Here is a 26,320-nt window from a genome sequence, read left to right on the forward strand (position 1 = left end):
ACCACTGGTCACTTCGCCTGCTTCCTGAATAAATACGGAGTAGAAGCTTACACTATACTTGATGAACAGAGAGAACAAACCTACCAAACGGTATTCTCTTATACAGAGGACTAGTTACATGCTCATGAGTTGCTACAAACTAACGAACGAACCATTGATATTTCTGTGAACGTACCTGTGGATCATGAAAAGACGACCTCATATGTCACTGATTTACCGGCAAGTACTCCATCTGTCCTGAGATGTCAATTTTTTTTTTAACGGAGAAAGTAGTAATTTTTTTTAAAGGGTCAAATGAACTATTCACTCCGTCCATGATGTACAAGAGACGTTTTAATTTTCTCACGGGTACAAAAAGCTGTCAGCAGACATGCAGCCATATAAATATTTTTTCTACCCCTGGCTGCACATCCATCTTGCAGATAGCACTACATGCAACCTTTGGGCCAACCATAGGTGCTGCCGGATAGGATAGAAAAATATTTGATATAGGCATATAGCCATGCATGGGGGGTTGATGGGAAAGAGCATGGCAAAAAATGCACGTGCCTGATATATGAGGACACCAGACTTTGAATAGTACGCCCAAAAAACTGGACGGAGAGAGTACTCCACTCTTTCCATTCCAAAATGTAAGGCCCAATGTTGGCAAAGGTCTTTACTTTGAAGGTCCAATCTTAGCCCACTCACAATTTGTCGATCAATTAAGAAATATTCTGCTATTTGGGCCTACCGCAACTACAATTCGGCCTGTACAAACTGCAGAGCGCCAACCCTTTCGCTTGCCCCAGACCCAACGGTTAATGGGCCGAAATAGCGCATTTACTCCGCCAAAATCTCTACGCGCGGGAATCCCAAATCCCAATTTCCCCGTCCCTCCAATCTCCGCAGACCGCAGCCCCCAATCCCAATTCCGCCCACTTCCCCTCTCAGGCCTCGATCCTCCTTCCCATTCCCGACCTTCCTTCCCCAAATCCGATTTCCCCATTTGGCCGCCGCCCGCCGCCTCCGAGCTCCGGCCTTCCTGCCTCGAACACCAAACCCGCACAACTCGCCATGGCTCCGCGGAAGCGCACGGCGGCGGCCTCCTCGAAGAAGCCGCCGCCCTCGCAGCCGTCGCAGCCCGCCAAGTTCGGCATCCTCCAGTTCTTTGAGCGCCAGTCTCAGGCCCCCTCTCAGGACGCCAAGCGTCAGAAGCCCGACGCTAAGCCCGAACCCATGCCGCCTCCGCCCCCGCCGCCTCCGCTGCCGGAGGAGGAGGAGCTGTCGGAGGTCTCGCCGGAGGCCACCAAGACTCTGGCGCCAAAGCGGGTCAAGTTTTCTCCCGGAATGGTGAGTCGTCGTCTTGTGATTCTATTTGATCTGTTCTAGTTGCAGTATGGACTGACTATTAGGACTTGTCATGGGTTCTTTGCGCGGTTCAGTTGATCCAGCAGAGCCAGGACGATGGGGGCGGGGAGGTCGTAAGTTGGAAGTTCTCGCCGGTGAACGATCGCCTGCGCACTATCACATCAAGGCAGATGCCTGGGATGGCACTTCGCCCGTGCTCAAATAGCGAGGTACAATGACCCTGAAGTTCCTTTCTGCACATGCGAGTTCATATATGCTTGCACACATGTGTCGGTTCAGCGCACCTACGAGCAAATATCTAGTCATGTGCACAATGAAGTTCCAACCTCTGGGATTGGTGCTAGTCACCTCTGGGTGTACACAATGAAGTTCATCGTTTGTGGGTTTCTAATCCATGGTCCTGGTGTGTTATTGTGGTAATAGAAACATTCATCACTCGAAGCTATGAAGAAGTGGCATTCATCTCCATTGGGCATGTCGAGGTGTACTGCTTCCGCACGCGATCCTAATCTGTGTGGTATTGGCCCAAGTGGTTGCGATGGCAAGCAGGATTTCCAGAGCCCATTTCGGACTCCACCATCACTGCCTTATAGCTGCTCTGAGGTATGTATGATTCTATGCTGAATTATTGTCTGTGTGGGTATGGGTAGCTAAACGTAATTGTCAGTTCTCAGTTGTTTTGTCGTGTAATCTTGTCATGCATCAAACAGCAGCTGAGTGCTGGTGTTACTTCCAATGGAGGACCTGACCAGCTGGGAGTAGGGCAGCACAAAAAGGTGAATTAAATGACTACACCAGGTTCTTTTGAGTTTTCACACAGCAATTGTTTTGTGTTCTCGGTACTTATAAGAGTTAATAAGTCGTCACTGAGTTGAACCGTAATCACGTCAACACATTCTCTTTCCAGGCACTACTGGATCTTCTAGATCAAGTCGAAGATGCAATTGCGGAAGAAGAATTGCCAGTAGATGCTGTGAACAAAGGAGATCAAGTCACAGGTGGGGATAGCACAGACAGAAATTTTTCCCCTATCATTAATAGCGATCCAAATCTCCAATCGAACAAGCCCCTTGATGCCCCATCTTTTGATAGTTATCTTGTGTTGGAGGTTTGCCTTTTTCACTTTCACCTGTTTGTTTCTGGTCGATGTCAAAGAGCTCTTCCAGTGACAAAAGATTTGGTTTTAACTTAATGTTTTAGGTGTCAGAAAATCACAAAGGTGATAGTTCATCATGTGATCGCTATCCTGTTAAGGTTTGTCCCTGTACCTGTATGGATGATTTATATGTGCAATGAACTTTAGTTATCCTGTGAAGTCACCTTTTTTTTGGCAGGTTCTGCGTCTGCTGAATGAGCACTGCGGGAAAGAATACACAGTGCATTTGCGCGATGAATGGTGAGTATACAGTATTACTCTGCCAAACTGGTTTTCTCTAACCTAGTTGGAGATTAGATCATCTATTTCTGTAATGTCTATGACATTTTGGGGGGTAGCTTTAATTCCACAACCTTTGGGCTTCTTCAACGTAGCATACATGCACCTATAGATAGGCCATCCACCTGCGTTTAGTTGTGTACGATACAGTATTCAACTAACCAATATTTTTATATCCACCTTTCATACTACTGCAGGTTCCGTACTACTGTTGGGCCAGGCGACACAGTAAGTGTCATTGGAGAATTCGGTGACCAAGGAAAATGTATCATTGATCATGATAGCAATCTTGTTATTATCCATCCAGAGTTGCTCATTTCTGGAACACGGGTGAGTACTACTTGTTATTAAATGACATCATAGATTCATCTGAACAGCTTACTACCACATCCTATTAGAAATTCTTAAAACTTATATGTAATTGTAAGTATGCCTCTTATTTTCCTACAACATATTTTGACAACTAGTTAATTTTAGGTTGCTTCCAGTTTCCATTGTCCAAGAAGATCTGTTCTTGATGACAGAATAAAAAGCACAGAACATTCAACAAGTGCTTTGATGGGTACTCTGCTTCATCAAATCTTTCAGGTTCCCTAATGCAAGACTACTTGGCAGCTTTGGTTACTGCCCACTGCTGTGTTTGGTCAGCTGATACACAATTGAGACAGCTAAGTTTTTTTTTGTTTTTTGGCTTGTGCCTTAGGCTGGGTTACTTGAGGATGTTCCTTCAAGGCAGTTTTTGGAACAACAGGCAAAAGAAGTCCTTTTGAAAAACATGGAGAGCTTATATGCATGTGGAGGTAATATCCAAGACAAAATTCCAACTTTATCAGAAAACACACTAGACAGAATATCGTGGGACTGTTTATGTGAGTAGATTACAGTTTTACCGGTTTCTGATTAGCAGGGGTGAAAATGGAACAGTTTTTTTTTCTGTTTGAAGCAAAAATGGGAACATGCAACAAAGTTTTTTCAAAACAGAACAATAGGGAAGTAGGGAATATAAATGGAAACATTACTTAATATCATAACAAATTGGAAATTTTACCCAGAAATGGAAATGAAACAGCAGTTTCTGGCAAAAATGCAAGTGGAAACAGAATTTCCGTATAGGTAGTACGGAAAGTTTTCCATTTTCCATATGCGTTGGCCCATAGACATCTATTGTCGTCCAAGTCCTATCCACCATAGTCCTTAGTGCTTTTTTTTTTGTCTATCTCGGTATCTTACAACCCCCTACTCAGACCACCACATCATCCTGGTCTCATGACTCAGCGCCAGGGTCAACCAGAGTGCCGCCTTACTGGTACTGGTGCTGGCAGTGTCCGTTCTCTGCCAGTCATTTGCGATTCTTTCCTCTGCCAGTTGGTTTGATTAAGTTTTCCGTGGCAGCTCACAGGGGTTTTGTGGCCTGGAAAAAATTCGCTTTAATATCCATGTTTTTCTCATATTCACTCTGAATTTTGCTTTCAGCACTACCCACTTCTGTATTCGTTTCCATATAAAAAAATGATAGCAATAATTTTGTCTGTTTTCGTCCCAGTTTCACCCCTACTGATCAGCGATGCACTGATGTTTCCTTATTTTATATTTATTATATATTAATTACTATATAACTGACTGTTTGATGAAATTTCATTAATATTCTTTGTATGTGGTATTGAACTTGATTAATTTATACCAATCTTTTTTGTCGCTTATAGTAAATCTTTCCGATTAAAATCTCTATTATACTAATGTATGCACTGGAAAACATTGAAGGAAGTCCTAAAAAACCTGCAAGTCCATGGCACTCTCTTGACAAATGTCAGCAATTTCGATTGCAAGCATAAAATTGCTATGTGGATAAGCTATATCTGGATTAAGTCATGCTTGATCCGAGTGTTGCCCTTGAGAGTGAAAGCGATAGAGAGGGTGTGAGGTTCTACCTACTGTTACTTGTGCTGTGCATTCATGTTACTAACTTTTAACAATATTTTATGCAGCTAGTGAAAGCAACACATATTCGATTCTTATTGAAGGAATCCCTAAAATGTTGAATTGGTTCAAGTGCTTTATGAAGGTATATAAACACGCGTACTTGCTTTCAGATATTTATTTTTGGTGTACCCTACATAGTCACAAAATATCTGAACTCTATAGCATTGCCATGATCTTAAATAAAGGCAAGTGAACATGGACCGAGTTTAGAGTTCATCACTTCAGTCTAATGCCGGTTTTAGTTGTATTTTTCTTTGATTTTATTATATTGAATTCTGCACCAATATGGAAAGCCAAGTAGGCAACTCAGCTTCACAGCCAAGTTTATCCACGTGGAAGATACACGAGAGCAAAACCAACCTGGTTTGCTCAGGGGGATAAGTTAGACTGTTTCGGAAGTTAAGGGGGTCTATTCCTACCTGTTTTAGACCAAAGGGTTGAATTTTCAATTTCGCCCTTAGTTCAGGCCTTCAGGGGGGCAATATGCACCTGTCTTTCTTAAATACTCGTGCTTAATTTTTGTTAATATTAAACCTGCTGCCATATTCCATTCGTTCGGAAGTTCCAGACAAAGGCGTAGCTTTATCTCTAAGCCATTTAGTGTTAATACGTGTGGGAATTGAATGAGTTTTTCATAGAAGTATGGAATTAGTATTTTCTGTATTTAGTATGTATAGTTCATCGAATGTGCTGTCTTTTCTCTTTGCCTCTTTGGCTTGCTTCATAATTGTCTAACGAAAAATTATGTGCTGCATTTTCAGGTTTCAAAATTCTGTTTGGCTTGGTTCATAATTGTCTAACAAGAAATTACGTGCCGCATTTTCAGGGTTCAAAATGTACCAATGTTGATTTTGGACATACTGAAGGACGGAAGACTGTTGGAGTAGCTGAGGTAGGCAAAACACTGAGCTCTTGACAATTTGTAATAGGTCCTTCTTATTTTATATAGGGTATACATAATACTTATTTGATCTTTGAAGGGACCAATTGCAAGTCCAATTTCATGGTGGCACACTCTTGTATTCCTTAGGTTCCTAATCTTGAAATTATGCTAACACAAAATTTGCATCCCCCCTATATTTGTTCTTTAAAAAAAAACTGAGCACTTCATATGTTCATTATAAGCAGCTTTATTGAAATGAAACTTTCATGGCCTTAGGTGATGGATATTGAGGAGATGGCATGGGCCCCAAGATATGGTTTGAAAGGGATTGTTGATGCTTCTGTTAGATCAAGGGTTACATGCAGTGGTGATTCATATGACAGAGTAATGCCATTGGAGTTTAAAACTGGTAAAGGGACTAGTGGTCAGGTAAGCATAGCATATATTTACTGGATTATGAATATCAAATGAAGAGGCACAAAGTATATCTTTCCTTGGCATGATGTGGTGTTTGAATGTTTGTACTAGAGTTGTGGAAATTACAGTCATAGCAAATGATTGCAATAAGCCGTACTGGTTTGGGGCTGGTACCCAGCAATACTGACCTGAATTTATAACTTTGATTTAGCCAAATAAGTTTTCTTGTAGAAAAGTTAGACTGACTTTTTATTTCACATCATTTCTTACTAATCATATTTCTGTATATTCTTAAGAACTGATACTGGACGAGTATAATGTGATTTGTATGGAGGACTCCAGCAATGGTTGGTCCATTTTTGAATGCTTTCCAGCCGATCCTGTTGCTTGTAGTATAAGTGTTTACATGCACATCTTCTTTCATAGTACATGCCAGTACCACACTGGCTCACTGGCTGTCATCAGTACTTGGTTGTGAATCTCTGCAAGACATTGTTGCACAAGTCTCTTGGAACGACCTATAACCAAATACTCCATTCTTTCCAAAATATAAGACATATTTTGTTTCCTTTCACCAAGGTTTTGACCAAGAATTTTGACTGAAAACTGTACGAAAGATTCTGACAGTACATATTGCCAAAAAACGTAGTTACAAGAGCCAGTGTGGTACTAAGTGCTTTTGAATACTACTACAATGATATCAATTTTATATCACATAAGTTATATATTAATGGACTAATTATTGGTCAAAGGAAACAAAACATGCCTTATGTTTTGGAACAGAGGGAGTAAAACAGAACCAAACAACAATTCCATTGGGTGAAAAACAAACCCACCAATAATTCCAGGCTTAGCCTTGCTTCTAGATTTCTACTTTCCCAAGGTCAATATTTATCCATAGCGTCTGTTTGCCAAATCTTTTACATTGTAATATTTTTTATACGTGTTCTGAGGTGTTAGCTTTATTCTTCGTTTCTTAAACATGATATTTTGTTATATATATGTTACCTTTGCCATATGTTCTAACTTATACGTAACAATCTGTTTGCAAACAGCAGTTTGGTCCCCCTCCTGTAATTAAAAAATGGATTCAATACTTCCTCCTAGTCCTATGTTGCCTCTCATAGAGTTTGTATATTTACAGACAGCTATGGAACACTCTGCCCAGGTGATACTGTACACACTATTGATGACTGAGAGGTATAGTCTATTTATTCCTTTTGACGCACTATCCTGTCACCCTTGTTTGTTCACTAGTCTTTACATTAGTCACATGTCTTTTCATGTATTTTTCAGATACTTGAACAAGGATATTGACTCAGGTCTTCTGTATTATCTTCACACGGACCAGACATTGGTAATCTTGCAAGATACTCAAAATGTATCATGTGCCCTGCTCTTACACATTTTCATTAATTTCTTAAGGGTATCAAAGTTAAGAGGTCTGATTTAATTGGGCTAATAATGCGTCGGAACGATCTTGCCTCCGAGATCCTGAAGGCATCAATTTCACAGAGTTTTCCTCCAATGATACAGGTAGAACTAGAAACTTGTATATCATGATTCCTTTGTGAAATAACTGAGAACTCAACTGAATTCCTGTTCTTTTTCAGATCCCATCATCATGTAATGGATGCAGACACCTGACTTCATGCACAATATATCACAAGGTTTGCTAACTAAGCTTTTTTCTTTCGTTTTTCTCAGTACTTGTCCTCGTCAAGGGAAAAAAAATATTTTTTTTATCTAGTGCAAAACATGCATGTGAGTATGTGACGGCTAATCTTTATGAGTACTTCCATTTTGATGCAACAGGCGCATGGAGGCACCGCTGCAACTAGTGGGCTGGGGGATCTATTTGATAACCTTGTGAATCACTTAACAGTTGCCCATCACAACTTTCTTAAACATTGGGATAGATTGATTGATCTTGAAGCTAGAATTTCTCAGGTATCTCTTTAGTTTTTGAAATTACTCGAGAACTTGTTTTTCTCTTAATCTCAGTTTATGCAAAATTCAGGTCAAGAAAAAGGAAATTTTCCTTCCTCATCATTCAAATACCGAGAGCAAGAATTCTGCCCCATGCTATTTCGTTCTTGATGTAAAAAATGAACACTCAATAGATTCATCTGGAAAAAGTAAAAGATACATATATAATTTTGTGCGTCAGAAGATGCAGCCTGAAACAGCTGGCCAGCCAGAACCGCAAGTTGAGAGCCTAGATTTCACCCTGAAATCCGGGGATTGTGTGGTAAGCCTTGTAGACTTTCTGTATTTGATGATATTAGTCACTTCAAGTTTCTTCAAAATGTTCGCTCATGGTGTCATTGTTTTTATGCTTATACCTGTGTACACTGTACACTGTGCAGTATACATGCTACCGTCCCAATCATTTTGAATTGTAGGATGATTTTTCTGCACCATTCAGTAGGTTGACAGGTTACAGGTGTATGTTCTATAGAACAAGTTCAGCCAATGTATGTATAAGCAACAACAAATACAATACCTGTCGGGAACTTCTGCAGCTATTGCAAATAATTAATTAGGCAACTGGACAGATGAATACCGGATTGGTGGAGTGTCATTTTGCTACGTTTTAGTTCAGGTCAAATTTTGTTTGCTTGCTTTAATGCTATAGGTATAGCTATGAAGATGCAATATCTTGTCTTAAATACTAACACTGGTAGATTGGTGCATGAATGTTTTCTGTTGGTTTATTTGTCTCGTCATGAAATTTTCTCATGTCTTCTGCCACTCTGCATTAGGTACTTAGCACTCAATCTGGGCGGATAGCAGTTGCAACTGGATCTATAAGAGACATCAGCCGTTCCCATATAACGGTATTACTTGACCATTACGGAGCTGCTAATCTGTCGATCTTTTGGGTTAAATCACAGAGCCGCTAATCTGTCCATCAAATGAAATGTACTGTAGGTCTCTTTGTCACGTCGTCTGAGACTTCCAGGTAGTAGTTCCTTGTTAGAGCAAGGAGATCTCCAACGAGAGCTTTGGCGGATAGACAAGGATGAGTTTAGTTCTTCATTTGCAACCATGAGGTTGCCATTTCTTTTCATTTATTGATATTCATGTTGTGACTTTGGATGGGTACTTCAGAAATGTCCTTTTCTTTTCTAACTGATGTTTGTATTTGATCTATTGCCAGACTCAACCTTATCCAACTATTTGCTCAGAATCCACAGAACTCTAAAATACGGAAGTTAGTTGTTGATCTCGAGGTTTGTTCGCACACTAGCACGTTTTTGTTATAGTATGTTTACGATACCGTATTTGTTGTCCGGAAGTTCCTAATTTGAACGATGATAGGCTCCCAGGTTTGACAGTGGAGGATTGCTTAGCCAAGATCCGGCATTATCATACTTAAGATCACTGACGAGTTTGAACGACGACCAACAGAGATCACTGCAGAAAGTAAATCTTTGTTCTTTTAGTTTATGATTTCTTTCTGGACAAGGTTACGGTATAAAACTAACTCATATGCTGCTCTCAGATTCTAGCAGCAAAAGATTATGCTCTTATTCTAGGAATGCCTGGAACGGGCAAAACATACACAATGGTGCATGCTGTGAAGTCCTTTTTGAGGAGAGGAGAATCTATTTTGCTTACTTCATATACTAATTCAGCTATTGATAATTTGCTTATGAAGTTGAAGTCCGAGGTTTGTGTTCAGAAGCTTCATTAGTGTAGCACTATTCCATTATGACTCCCTCATTTGTTCCAGTGCGCAAAGTTTTTGTTGCTGCCTTGAGCATTTGGGTTTAAATAAGCGAAACATGAGCATGCTTTACTCTGATTAATGTATTGTTGCAGGGTGTAGATTTTATTAGAATCGGGAGGCATGAAGCTGTACATCCCGATGTCAGAGCCCACTGCTTATCAAGTCAGAACCTATCATTTATTAATGTATTTACATTTCTTTTAGAAAGTATGTTCTGATATTTTTTTTGTGTAGCACAGCAACAGAGGTACATTCAGTAGATGCCATTAAAACAAGAATGGAGCAAGTGCAGGTTGTTGGAGTTACTTGTTTGGGAGTATATCATCCCTTACTAGCACATAAGAAGTTCGACACATGTATCATGGATGAAGCTGGGCAAATCACATTACCGGTAGGTCCAAAACTAGGGATGCTTGGTAATTTAATCTTCAACGAAACCACACAAAAGCACTCAACAATGATCATGTAACTTCATTACTGTATTGTAAACTATATATTGGTCAGTCAAGCTGCTAAACCAGAATGTTCTGTAAAAATAATTACCAAAGAGTTTTTTATCCTTCTCGATTTATAATCTTTCTCTCTATTTTATGTTACTTGCTAGGTATCATTGGGACCTCTGATGCTGGCAACAAAGTTTGTTCTAGTAGGAGACCATTATCAACTCCCTCCACTTGTTCAGGTTACTAGTCCTTCAGTGTTCCTTTTTTCGTAATGCTTTTTTTATAGCATTCTTTCTTTCTGTTAACTACTTGTGTATACAGAGCTTGGAAGCTCGAGAGAATGGGATGGGTGTTAGCTTATTTTGGAGGTTGTCAGAAGCACATCCTCAAGCAATTTCAGCACTACGATGCCAGGTTGGTCTGTTCAAACTCCTGCCTTTTATTATCATCTCACCAGGTCCCCTATTTTGCATTTAGTCGTAAGTCCCCTTTGACCAGTAAAACTCATGATCAGAAATTACCTTCCTGCAGTACCGAATGTCATCTGGTATTATGGAGCTCTCGAATTCGTTGATTTATGGCAATAGGTTATCCTGTGGTTCACTGGAAATTGCAAATTCCAAGCTCAAGTTTTCTGGCAAAGGACCAGTTCACTTAAAGTTGAAGGAGGTAGCACTGCCGTTTTGGTTTAACTTTCCCATCCTTCTCAATGTAGAAATATCTTGGATCTACTTACCCTAGTACATTTTACTGCCATGCATTTTGTCTTTCAGCAACCTCCTTTTAATTGGTTTGCTCAATTCGTTTTATTGCAGATCTTGAACCCTGACAGGGCTGTCATCTTTGCCAACACAGGTTTTTTTATTAATGTAATTAGTTGTATCCTGCTGATAGTCTGCCCTTCAATGCTAACTTTGTGACCAAATCACTCAGATCAAGTACCAGCGCTTGAGGCCAAGGAACATAGAATCGTGAACAACCCTACAGAAGCATACATTGTTTCATGGGTATGTGTTCATTTGTCTGTGGTTCCTACGGACCATATTTCATGCCTTTCTATGATGTTTTAGGCTTATAGCAACCATTTAACATCTCTGGCTCCTGATTAAGATGTTGGCCCTCTATGTACATCTGCAGACATACTAACACTCCTGCTGTCTGGCTGTGTGCTTCTGCACTTATCATAGCATGTGCTACGTTGTATAGTTAGTAATACCCACTTCTTTACCTTGCGCAAGTGCTCGACTTTTCAAAATGGATCTGCAAGCTCGTATATATTTAGTTAAGAATATTTTAAGCTAGGAGATATGTACAGATGCAATTGCTCTGGTCCAACAAACTTCAGCTTTTGGCTTAGTGCCGTAGATGGCCCAACAATCGAGTTCAACATGGTTGACTACCGATACATTTGGTGGCATCAAGCTATGTTCATGTAACTGTTGGCCATAGATACATTACTAGCCAGTTATCCAGCCTGCTGATACAGAAGTCACTACTTCAGTTTTTTACTCACAATTTGGTCCAGTGAATATTTACTCTCTTTTTTTGCAGATCACTAAACAATTGCTAAAGAGAGGTGTCTCACAAGATGAAATTGGTATAATAACCCCATATAATGCCCAAGCAAATCTCATTCGGCAACACGTAGACTCTCTGGTTGAGGTTCATACCATCGACAAATACCAGGTACAATTAATGTTTTACTTAATAAGCGGAGAATGATTTCCTTGCTCTTCTGTCAAATCACCGACTCATGCAGCCATGCTGATCTTTCAATGATCAATTTTCTTACGGTGGCAATGTCCTCTGTGTGCCTTTTTAGCTCTTTCTTTCGTATAGCATTTCCAAGTAATCAGCTGGATACTTACTGATATAGTGTTAAAGATCCTTATTTATGTCCTGGACAATGGTTTCTTCATTGCAGTTTGCTTTATCTTCACTAATGCAAAACTGCTGAGAGTTGGCACCAACCATATATTGTTTCTGCTGTGTTAGTTCTGTTTGGGACTTGTTCTGGCAGCGTCTATATGGAAGTCGTTTAATGGTGAACAAATCTACCTTTTTCAGGGGAGGGATAAAGAATGTATCATCGTATCTTTTGTGCGATCTAGTGGGGATTCAAGGGCGAGTGGTTCTTCTTTGCTTGGTGATTGGCACAGGATCAATGTTGTCTTGACACGTGCAAAGGTTAGCCACAGTGAATGAACTTCTGCTTTCGACCATACCTCAGAATAAAGTATTTTTAGAACTATTATTTTGGGACTTCAGTGATTGTCGACATTATTACCTGGGCTATAATGATCTTGAATGACCATTCAAAAAATGTAATGATCTTAAATGGACTTTTGTAGAGATGATACAGAGAAACATGTGGGCATACCTTGTTATAATCTACCTAGATGATTGCCATTAGCAAAAACAGATCAATTGAAAATGTAACGCCAACTGCCTTTTTGATAAACCCAGATATCATGTTTCTAGGATTCCATTTCTGCTTGTTATATTTATGAACTTGTTCTGGTGATCATAATGCAGAAAAAACTCATTATGGTTGGATCAGCTGGAACTCTTTCGTCAATCCCTTTGCTGAGGCTTCTAGTTGAACAGGTAGCCAAGTGTGGCGGTCTATTAGATCTGACAAATAAGGATGTACATTCTATCCCAGAGCTGAGGAGTTCCCGACTGAATGTACAGTAATAGGTTATGTCATGGATGTAGTTTCTGAGTTTTGATCCCAAAGCCGTATATATGTTGTATATATTAGCTTTGGAATGTTCGCGGCCAAGCTGTAATTAGGGTGCTCTAGAGCCTATTAGTGTTCGCGGCCAACTTGGGAACATCTGAACCTGGTATATTCCAGATTCTATTGATCCAAGATGAGGTGAATGGAGTTTCTCACCTTTTCTTGTTACGATAAGAAATGCCGAGTGCTATAGTTAGTACATGTATATCTGGGTCCGCGATCTGGCAGAGATGAAAACTTAGGCTAATGTTTGGTTTGAGCCCGAATTTGTTCTTCCAAATATTTAACTAGCCGTAGCAATTGGTTATGGTTTTGCTGACTCACCAGTTGGTCAATTTTGGACAAAAAGTTACAGTTACTTAAGGGACATTGGCTTGCCTAATACAGACTACGCAGTAGTTAGCAACCATCTAAACAAATACTACCGTACATTAGTGGATGACTGAAAAATTGGCACGGTACATTTTGGGATCAAACCAAACACACCCGTAAGGCAGACGCTTCGGGCCGCAGGCTCCTCGTTCGCCTCGTGCGTCCGATGCGATTGGTGCAAAACTGCAAACCCGTACGTGACGGGCAGGCCTAATGACGGGCTGGCCCATGAGGCTTCCATCCCTCATGGGCCAGCCCGTCATTAGGCCTGCTTCCATCCCACGCCGCAGTCGTTCCACTCGTTCCCGCCCACCTCCGCATTTCCGACTTCGAGTACAACTCGGTCGGTTCTTTTGGAAATTCTTTTGTCCGAGTACGAGTTCGACTCTGAGTCTGATATCTGAATCTGATCATAAATAGGCAGCATCGGCAGGGAATATGGCAGTACAATTCAATTCGCTAATCGCCGGCGCAATTCGCGATGGAGTCCTCCCGGCCGCTGCAGCAGCAACAACCCATCTCCCTGCTTGGCCCGACGCCGGCCGATCTCGAGAGCACTTCCCGGCTGGAGAAGCATCTGCGCGACGCCGGCCTGTATGAGTCCCCGGAGGAACTTGCCGCGCGCGAGGACGTGCTGTGCGAGCTCCGGGCGATCGTGGACCGCTGGGTGAAGCGTCTCACCGCGCAGCGCGGGTACCCCGACGGCATGGTCTCCCAGGCCACGGCCCCGGTGCTCCCCTTCGGCTCGTACCGCCTCGGCGTCCACGGCCGCGGCTCCGACATCGACGCCCTCGTCGTCGGCCCTTCCTACGTCGACCGCGACCACGACTTCTTCGGCGTCCTGGGCGGCGTGCTGTCCGAGATGACTGACGACGCCGTGACGGAGCTGCAGCCGGTCCCCGGCGCGCACGTGCCCGTCATCAAGATGCGGTTCCGCGGCGTGCAGGTGGACCTCCTCTTCGCCAGCGTGTGCCTGGCCGTGGTGCCCGAGGACCTGGACCTGCGCGACCGCTCCGTGCTCCGTGGCATGGACCTGGCCACGGTGCGCAGCGTCAACGGCGTGCGCGTGGCCGACGAGATCCTGCGGCTCGTCCCGGACGCGGGCGCCTTCCGCACCACGCTGCGCTGCGTCAAGCTCTGGGCCAAGGCGCGAGGCGTCTACTCCAACGTCATGGGGTTCCCCGGCGGCGTGGCGTGGGCGATCCTCGTGGCGTTCGTCTGCCAGCTCTACCCCAACGCCGCGCCCAGCGTGCTGGTGTCTCGCTTCTTCAAGGTCCTGGCTCCGTGGAAGTGGCCCAACCCCGTCAAGCTCCGGGACATCGAGCACGACGACGACGATCTCCGGCTCCTGGTGTGGGACCCGCGGAGGAACCCACGCGACCGGACCCACCTGATGCCCGTCGTCACCCCAGCCTACCCCTGCATGAACTCGTGTTACAACGTCTCGCACGCCACGCTGCGCACCATCACGCAGCAGCTCCAGATCGGCAATGCCGTCTGCCAGAAGATCGTCGCGTCCGGCGCCGGGTGGGGCGCGCTGTTCGAGCCGTTCCACTTCTTCAAGGAGTACAAGAGCTACCTGCGCGTGGACGTGAAGGTCGCCGGGGGCGGCGGGGAGGGCGATCTACGGGAGTGGAAGGGGTGGGTGGAGTCGCGGCTCAGGCAGCTGGTGATGAGGGTCGAGACGGCCACGGCCGGCATGCTGCTCTGTCATCCCAACCCGCAAGCCTACGCCGCCAAGCCAACTGATCTTCAGCGCACGACCTCCTTCTTCGTCGGCCTGTCCAAGCCACAGCCACAGCCACAGGAGAAGGAGCAGCAGCAGCCCCAGGTACCGTTCGACCTACGAGAGACGGCGGAGGAGTTCAAGCGCAAGGTGTACATGTACGTGTCCTGGAGGCCCGGCATGGAGGTGGAAGTCTCGCACAACAGAAGGAAGGACCTGCCGTCCTACGTGCTGGAGCAGATCCTCCCAGCCGGCCATCTCAAGAGGAAACGACCACAAGACGATGATCCTTCTCCGTCGTCGTCGCCTGCTTCCGATGACTCCGAGTCGAGCAGCCGGCACACCAAGAGGGTGGAGGCAGCAAGCACAACCGGATCGCTCTCTGATGGCACTATTGAACAGCGCCTTGTCTGACAAAACATGATCATTCTGACTTCTTATCCTATGGAGAGATGCAGACCATAGCTATGTCGATCGATTGCATGGTTCCGGCCTGGCTGTCCAGACGGTGAATTGCATGCTTTCTCTTGCTCCCAGCCTCCCCCCACCCACGCTCCCAGTCCGTGACCAGTAGATAATCGTTCATCTCCCAGCCGCCGATTGCTTTGGATAAAGAAACTAGAAGCACTAGCTCAAAGCCTCAAACTCAAAAGAGTGCATTTGATAGATATGTTTTAAATAATTTTAATTTTTTACTGATAACCAAATTTTAGGGCCTCATTTCAGATTTAGCACAGGGGCCTCAAAATTCCGGGTACAGCCCTGGGTAGAAGAGCACACGCTGCACGGGCGAGCTTGGAGCCACATCGCGTCTAGGTAGGTGAGCGGCAGGGAGCGCTCGTGGAGGTCGTCCTCGGGCCCGGCAGGCGATGGCGCGACGAGGGAGGTGTGCTGGACGCGAGCCATTTTTTTTTTGAGCGAAGGGGTTGCAGTGGACGTCGACGTCATAGGCCGCGTGGCAGCACGGGGGGCGGCACGGGGCATACTCATACAAAGCCCAAAACATATCTGATGCCCAGCCCAACTAACAAGAGCCCAATCGCCAGTGGATAACGCACCCTGAAAACGTTTCGACATTTGAGAGGCTTCTAGAATCCATCGTGGAGTAGGGGGTAGCCACCGATGCCTGCGACGCCGGCGGCCGGCCCCGGTTGCGCAGGGTTGCCGGCGCACGCTCCAGTGAGTTCACTCTCCGGAGTTCAAGGCCCCTCTCGGAGGCTAGGCGTTTCTAGGCCTTCATGGATCGTTCGCACCGAGGTGACCTAGATCTTTTCCTTTATCTCATTCCTTCTGTTCCCTTGTGTGCAATTCGTCAAACACTTGATAGGCGGGAGGCGTCATAGTTAACCTTTAGTAGCAGTATCCCCTATTCTCGCCGGTATAGCTTTTGGGGCGAAGGTATCTGTCAATTGTTCATCTGGTTGATTAAGGTAGTTTGGGCAGCGTTTCGTTAAGGGGAGGTTCAGAAGAAAGGGTGGAAATTACACAGGACAGAGAATTAGGTGCAGGGCCTTACGGAAATTTCGTATCTTGCTCTTGCAACTTTATAGAACCCTCGCTAAAAATAAAAGTAAATATAGAACATTGAGGTAGATAGAAGTCTTCTAAGCGCATTTGCTAAGCATTAAAGTTATCCCAAGTCTATGAAACATGCTCAAATTGATGTTGCACATGTTACCCGAGCCAGATCTAGTTGGTGGGGTTTTTCAGCTGATTCATTCATGCATTCCAACAGCCCAGTTTTGGGTGTCCAACTTTAGTTGCTTCAGATTCCTTTTTACAGCAAGAATAAACAAAGTTGCATGTCCATCCTTCAATTATTAGTTTTGTGATTCTTCTAACTGAACCACAGAAGACAGAACATAGTCATGGTTGGGTTTACACTCGGTAAGTTAACCGAACTAAGTACAATGGAGGAAGAGAAAGTACATGAAATTGGATCATTGAAAGAGAAGCATGAGGAGAAAAGAGGGATGGAGTCCATGCAGCACCAGGAAGATGAAAGAATGGGAGTGTACAGCTACTGTGTTTAGACAATTACTGCTGTAATCCAAGGTTTACTTTTAGTAAGTTCTATATAATACAGGTGATGTTCAGGTGATCAGTCCCTTACTGAATTCTGCACTAGTCTTGTGGAATTGGAACAGCATCTGAAGTTTAGCTTGCAGAGTAATATGCAATGTATACCAAATAGTAGTCTCTGCATTTAGGGCACAACTCTTTCCGTTCTTGCCAAATAATCTGGACAAGGCGAAGATCCAAGTACCCATGCTCCTTGTGTATCAATGTGATGATGCTATTATCTTGCCATCTCCCTTGTGATCCTCCACCAAGTTTGGGGAAAAGGAGGTATTCACGTTGCGGGGGGAAATGAGATAGTCAGATAGGATACCAACATGTCAGAATAAATATACATTAGGTGATACGAACGAGTGAACATTTTCATTCTTTCACTTGTTAGCTGGTTAGTTTTTGATGTCTTAATTGTAACCATGATGCAGTCAAATGTTAGGAGAGAAAGACCAAAACGACCTGATCCTCCATGCACCATCTGCAAAGGCACAGGGACAGTAGATTGCCGCAACTGTTTTGGTAGAGGTCTCTATTTTGCTCCCATGCTATCTTCTCTTGCTTATATCGATCTGTACCACCAGTTCTCAATTTCTCATATGAAACTTGGGCCCCAAATTTGCAGGAAGAATAAATCACGTCAATCTTTTCATACTCCCCAAGGGCGAATGGCCACAATGGTGAGGACATCCTAATCATATTGACCTCCAGCACACTGACACTGGTGGCACTGAGTACCAATACACCTCGCTGACATGACTTCCATTTGCCAGGTGCCGAATATGCGCGGGTAGCGGCCTAGATTACTGCCACCGGTGCCATGGAACAGGTGAATATCGAGAACCCATGGGCTTTCACTTCACTGTCAATAGGAAATGAACTTCACATAGGCAGTGTTGATAGGCATTTATGTTGAACAGTTGTGCGAAAAAAGCAAGCCCCCCTGAGGCTATACAATGTACATTTGATTGAGCTGTGAGAAGTTGTAGCCCGATACTTGAATGAAAACTCTAATGTTGCAGAATATTTTTGACAACAAAGAAAAATAGTATGCAGCTTATGGTCAGGGCAAGGATCTTCAGTTTAGTCAACCGGCTTAATTTGCATAACTATATCAACAAATAAGGGTTTCCTGCCATATTGTTATACGTTCCCGAGCTCCTGACTTGACAAGAGTGCATCTCGAATCTTGTTTAGTGGAAGATGTCGATTTACTACATCTGAACACACGCTCCATATTAACTGCCCATTGTATCATAACCAATCCTTCAAATATGTCTAGGGCACCCAATAATATGGTTTTTTGGATGCTGAGTATTAGTGATGAAGTTTTATGAAACATCTTTGGTGTCAGCTAGAAGAGGATTTGTCGATTGCTATGTTTGGATCTGAAAATGCAATACAAGTTTTTGAGTAAATACCATGTTTGGATATTTTCATATCATAATTTCTAACGCACAACCGCCTGAAGAAACTTAGTTTCATTCAACCGTCTCATATTTCATATTTGCTTTGAAATTAGAGAGAAAGAAAGGTCATGCTACGGGGATCTAAGGATTATGGTAGAAACTGATTGGAGCACAAGAAAATTTCAGCTACATGTACATTAGACACTGAAAAACAGAATTGCTCTCAGAGGTCAGAGCTTCAGGTACCCATGTCCCCCCAACCACCTGTGACCAGTCCCTCCATCTGGTACCCACAGTCCATCCAACGACTCAACTGTTCGTCTCGCATGTAATTGTCGAGATCGATGAAGAAATGGCGGACCACAACGCCGTCGTTGATCGAGTAATAGTAGCAGTCGTCATTGGTAGAGCCGTAGAGGTCTCCATTTTGCTCCGGACCTGGTACACGGATGGGTCATTGGTGACAAAAATATCGAGGCACAGTTCCAACTTTGAACTTTCTCAGTTTCCCTGTTTGAACTTATAAAAATCCGGGAGTGCTCGACGTAGTGTGGTTGGCAACTCGGCCAAATCAGTTTCCTGCATTAGCTCCGGTAGAGCGATTTCGCGACATGCTCTGCTCGCACACTTGGGCAGTAAAGATCGTCCTCGGCCTAGCGTTTCATCGGCATGCTCGGAATGGTTGCAGCCTTCATGGTGAACTGAGGGAGCGACGTGGCTGGGAATTTCGTCCTCTTGTATGGCGTAAACCCACGAGGAGCCGTGCTTGTGCATCATCCCTTCATCTCTTCCGCCCTGGCATTCTTTTTTTTTTTTTTTGAGGAAAAGACGGTCGTCTTCCGCCCTGGCATTCTTGATGACGAGCGAGAGCGTTCATCTAGCTTGACAAGGAATACGTCCTGATCCTTGTTCAAGCATGTTTCCCATGGGAATGGGAGGATGTCGGACGCACACTTGGAGATGTTAAACGCAACAGCGACACGCTCGTGCGTAGGCTCGCTCATCCAGCAGAGTGCCCCATTGACATGAGCCAGTGGCATGTCGATCACCGATTCGCCGGCCTCGGCGGTTTGCCGGTGCAGCTCCACCACTTTTTCGCTGCTCGTCTTGATTATGCACGCCAAAGAACCGCAGATGTGGCCTATCTTGACGATTGACCGTCATATGCTCCCTCGTTCACCGGTCGAAACCGAACTCAATGTTTCAATATTGTTTTAAAAAATATTTTTTGTTCTTTAACTTGTTCAAAAAAATGTGAATGGTCATTATGTTTTCGTCCATCAAATGTTGAAACCGGTCACCAATTTGATTTTTTTTTTTTGAAAGGAAAAAATTTACCAATTTGATTTCGTTGCCAACATCTCATGTTTTTTACCTCCTCCTGTCATGTTGGCATTTGCTGCGGCACCGGCGGCCGAGCCATCGTCAGAGGTGGTTGTAGTCCCGGCGGGCGGCCGTGGTCCCTGCGGAAGCGGCAGGGGGCACCTCGAGGCGGCGGGGCGCCAGTGAGGAGGCGGCGGGTAGGGAGGACTCGGCGGCTGGTGCTGCGACACGGACGAGAGGAGTTGACGGCGCGCGCGGCTGGTGCTGCGCTGCAGGGAGTAGGCGGCGGCTGGTGTTACGCTGCGGGGAGTCAGCTGCGGCGCGGCCTGCAGGAGTCGGATCCCGATCCCAGGAGGTGGCGTTGGATTGTTCCCTTCGATGGAAGGAAAGCCTGCGAAATCACGGGATTTGTGCCTACGGCTACGACGGTTGTGTTGTGTGAATCGCTGGATTTTTTTTAGAGAGCTCTGATTTAGCACAAGTGTATCTGCGTTGCCACGGCCTCTTGATTTTTTTTTCAACCACATAATCTGATTCAATTGAACCAGAATTTGACAAATTAAAATTCATTTTCTATGCTCGAGCGCATTCGAAAAGGCACCTTCGTGCGGCCGCCGTGGCCGCTAGGGGCGACCACTCGCCGCTGGACCCATGCACTTGGATCTCGGCCTTCCGGCACTAACGAGCATGGGCTCGCCATGGCGCCCGTCGACTGCTACACCAGCAGCAGCATCGACGGGAACGGAGGCAGCGGTGGGCCGATCATCACGCGACTCATCTTTGTGGGATCCTCGCGCAGCTCCTCCTTGCCCTGGTTCCGACCGGCGGCGCGCCCAAATCCCGCCACCAGTTGCACGATGGCGCGTAGAGGAGGGTGATGGGGCGGCATGACTTGGGGAATCCTGAACAACGGCGCGTAGAGGAGGGGGACGGGGCGGTGGCAGCAGGTGCACGCGCGGGGAGAGAGGGACGTGTGTGCGAGGATGAGAGGGGGCGAGGAAGAGAGATTGGGGAGAGACGGATCGGGAGGAGTGGCCTATGCGAGGAGGAGGTGGACCCCGGATCAGCGCAGGGGTGCAGGGAAGAGTTCAGAGAGGAGGGGAGTTCGATCGGGCAGAGGACGCGAGAACCTATCGGTGGAGAAGGGCGGACAACGTACGGCGGCGACACCGTACCATCGCCACCAACTCCAATTTAATATATTAACTAGCAGAGTGTCCGTGCATTGCTACGGAATAATTTTTCTCGTGCGGGAAACCCGTTTCGTGTGGGGACTGAGGAGGACGGGAGCTTGCACTCGTGTCGTGCGGGAGATCGAGAGGAGGGGGATTGCGCTGAGGATGGACGAAGACGGACGGCTTCAGGACCTGGGGTATTAGGTGGCATATTGGACGTAATTTTGGTGACGTGACGTACCGCGACGCTCGTACCATCACCACCAACTCCAATTTAATATATTGGTATAGATTTTAACTTTTCAATTGGTTCAGTTCAGCACACCGGTCTGGCGTTCTCCCTCCCATATTCTCCTCGTTACCCAATTTCCCCATACCCGTGGCTTACCTGAAACTCCGTAACTCCCATTGGCCGCTGGTTCCTCCTCAAGTGGCCGCCTCCTCCTCCTCCAGCGGACTCCGCCACCGCCACCTCCTTTCCCGCAGACCCGTCGCCGCCTCTTTCTATGGCCAACGGCGGCGCCGCCTTATGCAGGGGTCGCCGCCGCAGATTGCTGCTCTTCCCATGGATGCCATCGCCACCGCTGACTCCTCTTCTAGTAACATTTGGTTTTGAGACACATTGGTATTTTTTGTCGGGCTAGCTAGTAACGGCCTGCTCGTCGTGCTCGGGACGCGAGACTGGAGGAGGCGGACTGGGCGTAACGGGAGGGGCACCGGAAGAAGGGCCGCAGGAGGGAGCGCCGCCGCAGTGGGAAGGGGTGGGATGGGGATGTCGCGATGTAGAGAAGTCGCCGCGTTGTGCCGTGGGGACCGGGTAGCTCGTCCGCGCCGCCGCGTGGGGAGGGATCGATAGGCATGTCGCGTTGTAGGAAATGGAGGTAAGTCGTCGGCGCTGTGCCACGGGGAGCTCGTTCGTGCCGCCGCGTGCGGAGGGATGGGCATGTCGCGTTGCAGGGAGCTAGGGACGTCGCCGGTGCTGTGCCACGGGGAGCTCATCATCGCGACTGGGAGAGACACTGCCGCGAGGGTGCCGCGGACGGTTCGGATGTGGGAGGACTTCTTTTTGCAGGGATTGACAACAACTAAGCGAAACGTTTTTCTTTCGTGGCATATCCCTCGTAATTTTGATAAAAAGACATATCGCGACGTCCGTACCATCGATACCAATTCCAATTTAATATATTGGTATAGATATAGATTTGGGCGCCCTTTTAATATTACTAGTAGATAAGATATTGAGATAGAGATAACTACGGGTGACGACGATAATTAGCGGTGATATATGCATAGGTGCGTCAATCCGTCAACATGACTTTTCGACGCCACACCACAGAGATTGGATCCGTCGAAGGTCCAAAGATCACATGCACCATACCAAATGGAGCAGGACGCGTTTCCAGGTTGCTGGCTGTTTCGTGTTCGGACTGGGGATTCGAGGGCGCACCAGAACGGAGCACTCTGATACCAAGCCGGACGTCCAATTGGGCTTCGAATCGGACAAGGACAACACCTGCCTCTGCCTACATATATATCAAGCAAAGGTCTGCAAATCTTCGCTCGTTCAATCTCAGGCCTAGTAGGCACTACAACGAGAGACATGGCGCTGGAGTACACCTCGAGGGCGTCGAAGAGAAGGATTACCGCGCTGTGCAGCGAGGCCAATCTGCCGGAGGAGATCATGTCCGAGATCTTGCTGCTGCTCCCGGCCAGATCCGTCCTCCGGTGCCGCGCTGTCTGCCGTTCCTGGGCCGCCCTGCTCTGCTCCCGAGGCTTCTTGGACGCCTACGCCGTCAAGGCCGACACCCGCTCCCGCCGCATGGACAAGTTTGTCTTGTTCGCGCCGTCGGCCGCGTTGCCGAACCGCTCCACGGCCGTCTACTCGTTCGCTCGGGGCGCCGTCGGGGCCCCACTCTTCACCGTCGACCGCGTGCGCGCCGACTTCCTGTGCTTGTCGAGCAGGCCATGCCACGGCGTCATGCTCTTTTCGGACACCCGCAGTGGCACCTACTGGGTGTGTAACCCCAGCACCGGGGAGCGCAGCCCCCTGCCGAAGCAGCACCGCGGCCTGACGGAATCAAGCGCCGGCTTGGTCTACGAGGACCGGACCAAAGAGTGCAAGGTGGTTCATCTCTTCAAGGATGCCCGCATGATCGGGTGCGAGATTTACACGCTCTGTGACCCCAGCCGGCAGTGGAGGCCGGCAAACCAAGACGTAGGGCTGCTGGGGACAGAAAACATGGTTGTAAAACTCATGAACGCCCTGCAAACTGAGGACTTGGTGACCAAGGCACCTCCGGTGTTTGCAAATGGATGCCTGCATTGGCTACTCTACCCCAACAGTATGGACATGCAGGCGGAGCCAGCAGGCCGGGACGCCCTTCTTTGCTTCTCCGTCGCCACGGAAACCTTCACACTGCTCAACGCGCCTGCAAGCGTACTCGTGGCAGAGTACAGAGAATTGGACGACAGCTTCCCGGCGGTTCCGGTGCACCTAGCAGAGCTAGAAGGCTACTTGTGCCTGGTCCATGACCTCCGCCGTCGAGGGCAAGGTAGAAACTGCTGGCTGGATGTATGGATGCTCAGAGATCACGGTGCCAGCGAGTGGTCACTGGATTACCGCATCGCTCTTCACACACACGATGTGCATATCCCCCGGTTCATCACCGTCCTCGGCTGCTGCAGTGGCGTTGGCCAAGAGGGGAATTTTCGTGAAACAAGGAAAAAGTTACTGATTGCTTCGTCACAACACCAGGTTCATACTTACGATCCGGACACAGGGGATGTCCAACTAGTCGTCTCTGTTCCTGATACTGATATCCGTATTGGCCAGAAGGAGGCACCTGCCGCGCTTTGGTTTGGTCTCTACGAGGACAGCTTAGTCCGGATTGGGAGCGAAAGCCATCAGGAGAAGCAAGAGCTATCGGCACTGACGGAGATCCTGGTGCGCCTTCCGGTCAAGTCAATCGCACAATCCATGCTGGTATGCAGGCGATGGTGCTCGTTGATCGAGAGCGAGAGCTTTGTTGCAGCACACATGTCGGTGAAGAGGCCGAAGAGGATCTTGATGGCCAACAATGGCCGTGCTCGGCGAGCACTCTTCGACTTTGCCCCGGTGAAGAACTGGCTTCAAGCTGCAGGTCCCGCTATCGCCAAGGACAAGATCATCTGCTCCAAGCCATGCAACGGGCTCAGCCTAATAAGCACCGGCAATGATGACTTCCTATGCAACGTATGCACTGGCGCCATCCAGTGTCTTGGAAGACGTGGCAAATCACACTTTAGCCCGACTGGCAATCATCGCCGGCATGCCTTCTCGGTCGGCAGAAACATCGGATTCGGTTTCGACCGGTCAACGGGAGAACATGTGGCCGCTGAGATAGGCCATATCTCTGGTACTCTGGCGTGCATGATCAAGACAAGCAGCGAAAAGCAATGGAGCTGTGTCGGCAAGCCGCCGAGGCCGGTGAGCGACATGCCGCCGGCGCACGTCGATGGGACAATCTACTGGATGAGCAAGCCTATGCATGAGGAAGCGCGCGCCGTTGTTGCGTTTGAGATCTCCACCCGAGCGTTCCGCGTCCTCCCATGTGAACCATGCTTGAACAATGACCACGATGATGCATTTGTTGTCGAGCTAACGGCCGGAACACTCTCCGTCGTTGTCGTGAACGCCGAGGCGGAAGAGATGGATATATGGGTGATGCACAAGCACAGCTCCTCGTGGGTTTACGCATACAAGATACAGCTCGGCCAACACGCCGACTATTCTCTCAGGAGGGGTCAGGTGGTGGTGCCCATGGACGAAGAAGACGGTAACGATGGAAGGATCCTGCTCAACACAGGACGAGCTTTAGGCTACTACGACACCAAAACAGGGGCGCTAGACCACCTCTACTCGCTGGACAAACTGAAGCTTCCTCGGAGCAATTTGGCCTTTCCTATCTTGTGCCAGGAGAGCCTGATTCGCATCCAAGACGACGAACTTCCCAGCCGCGTCGCTCACCCAGTCCGCGACCAAGGATGCAAGCGCTGCGACCATCCCGAGCACGCCGACGCATCGCCAGCTGGGCGAGGACGAGCTTTACTGCTACCGTGTGAGGGCGGTGCATGTCGTGACATTGGTGTTGTCTACCGGAGCTGCTGCAGGAGACTGTTTTGTGGGGCATGCCAACGCCGCTGCCTCGAGCATTCCCAGACACATGCACTGCGCGGCGATCCTGTGCTCCCAGCTTACGGTTTTGACGCGACCATGGTAAGCCCGGACAGTGTCTTGCCCTTTTGCCATCCATCCGTCCCAGGTCCGGAGTACTGCTACTATAACTCGATCGAGGATGGCGACGTGGTGCGACATGTTTTCATCTCCCTCAAGGATTACATGCGAGGCGAGCAATCGTGTCGTTGGACGGAGTGTGGGTACAGGATGGAGGGACAGGTAGTTAAGGAGATATGGGTTCGGAGATACCTCAAGTTGTGACTTGTGAGACATGGGTTCCGGCTATAGAAAGTCGTTGCAGAGTGGTGTTTAACTGGTACTCCTCCGATTTTAAATTGTTGTCGACATATGAAATGTATTTAGACGTTTTTTAAGAATAGATACATCCATATTTGAGCAAATTTGAATCAAGAATTTAGAATGGATTACATTAATTACCAGTGTCGTTGCTACGGATTAAAGAATAAGATACATATTTAAATTTAATTACACTGGTAGTCGAATTAAATCATCTAATTAAACGCTTTCTCATTCATGATCTACCTAGAGGCACGTCAATCTAAAGTTGACAACAACTGCCATTGGCATCGATCAAGAGGTTTATTTTGCAGCTAGGCTTGAGTAGTTGAGTTCGTCTAGTTTCACCGCACTTGGTCCCCTTCGTGGAACCGTGGTGCCCTACCTCTTTCTCCTAATCATGTTTCATGCTAAACCCTCACGTCAATGAGAGGATATGACATTCTTACCCTCCTTCATACTTAACCACCCGCATATTTGGTTCTGCCACTCAATCTACCTGCTTCTCCAACTCAGAAAACTGACCAAACAATTCTCTAACAAAGGCCATCCCCTTGCAATCCAATATAAATGACCATCCTAGCAAACACTTTCTCTTGTGAATAAAGCATAAAGTTTCTCATGGCATTTTGTAACTTGAACCAGTTGGAGATTTGTTCACCTTTTGCAAATCAAAGACACACTAATTCCCTTTCCTAATACGAAAATGCTCTACTTAGTGCAACTTGTTATGTCCATGTTTATT

General features: G+C 46.7%; 3 protein-coding genes across 4 annotated transcripts; all 3 read left to right on the forward strand.

Annotated features, from left to right (window-relative positions):
- Positions 1-894: 894 nt before the first annotated feature.
- LOC100823226 (DNA replication ATP-dependent helicase/nuclease DNA2) lies at positions 895-13,253 on the forward strand. Of its 2 annotated transcripts, none has more exons than XM_014895596.2 (34): positions 895-1,332; positions 1,425-1,559; positions 1,774-1,953; positions 2,061-2,126; positions 2,258-2,458; positions 2,551-2,604; positions 2,685-2,746; positions 2,983-3,115; positions 3,263-3,373; positions 3,489-3,585; positions 4,771-4,847; positions 5,592-5,657; positions 5,925-6,077; positions 7,210-7,265; positions 7,362-7,422; positions 7,491-7,601; positions 7,679-7,735; positions 7,881-8,015; positions 8,086-8,316; positions 8,831-8,905; positions 9,000-9,121; positions 9,229-9,301; positions 9,390-9,494; positions 9,574-9,741; positions 9,894-9,963; positions 10,041-10,192; positions 10,406-10,483; positions 10,566-10,658; positions 10,776-10,913; positions 11,060-11,099; positions 11,178-11,251; positions 11,796-11,930; positions 12,312-12,431; positions 12,780-13,253. In XM_014895596.2, exons 1-34 carry the CDS (start codon positions 1,057-1,059, stop codon positions 12,939-12,941), a joined length of 3,867 nt encoding a protein of 1,288 aa, XP_014751082.1. In that variant the 5' UTR covers positions 895-1,056; the 3' UTR covers positions 12,942-13,253. The 2 variants fall into 2 exon arrangements, with proteins under 2 accessions (XP_014751082.1, XP_014751083.1); XM_014895597.2 differs by having other exon boundaries at positions 2,064-2,126.
- Positions 13,254-14,050: 797 nt separating this feature from the next.
- LOC100827554 (nuclear poly(A) polymerase 2) lies at positions 14,051-15,499 on the forward strand. Its single transcript, XM_003581531.2, has one exon. It carries the CDS (start codon positions 14,066-14,068, stop codon positions 15,497-15,499), a length of 1,434 nt encoding a protein of 477 aa, XP_003581579.2. The 5' UTR covers positions 14,051-14,065.
- Positions 15,500-16,132: 633 nt separating this feature from the next.
- Positions 16,133-18,221, forward strand: LOC100824559 (chaperone protein DnaJ). The gene is made up of 4 exons (XM_003580451.4): positions 16,133-16,342; positions 17,587-17,683; positions 17,781-17,835; positions 17,929-18,221. The coding sequence occupies exons 1-4, from the start codon at positions 16,208-16,210 to the stop codon at positions 18,032-18,034; spliced, it is 393 nt and encodes a 130-aa protein (XP_003580499.1). The 5' UTR covers positions 16,133-16,207; the 3' UTR covers positions 18,035-18,221.
- Positions 18,222-26,320: the final 8,099 nt, after the last annotated feature.

The sequence above is a fragment of the Brachypodium distachyon genome, chromosome 5 (genome assembly GCF_000005505.3).
Source record: "Brachypodium distachyon strain Bd21 chromosome 5, Brachypodium_distachyon_v3.0, whole genome shotgun sequence".
Classification (NCBI taxonomy): domain Eukaryota; kingdom Viridiplantae; phylum Streptophyta; class Magnoliopsida; order Poales; family Poaceae; genus Brachypodium; species Brachypodium distachyon.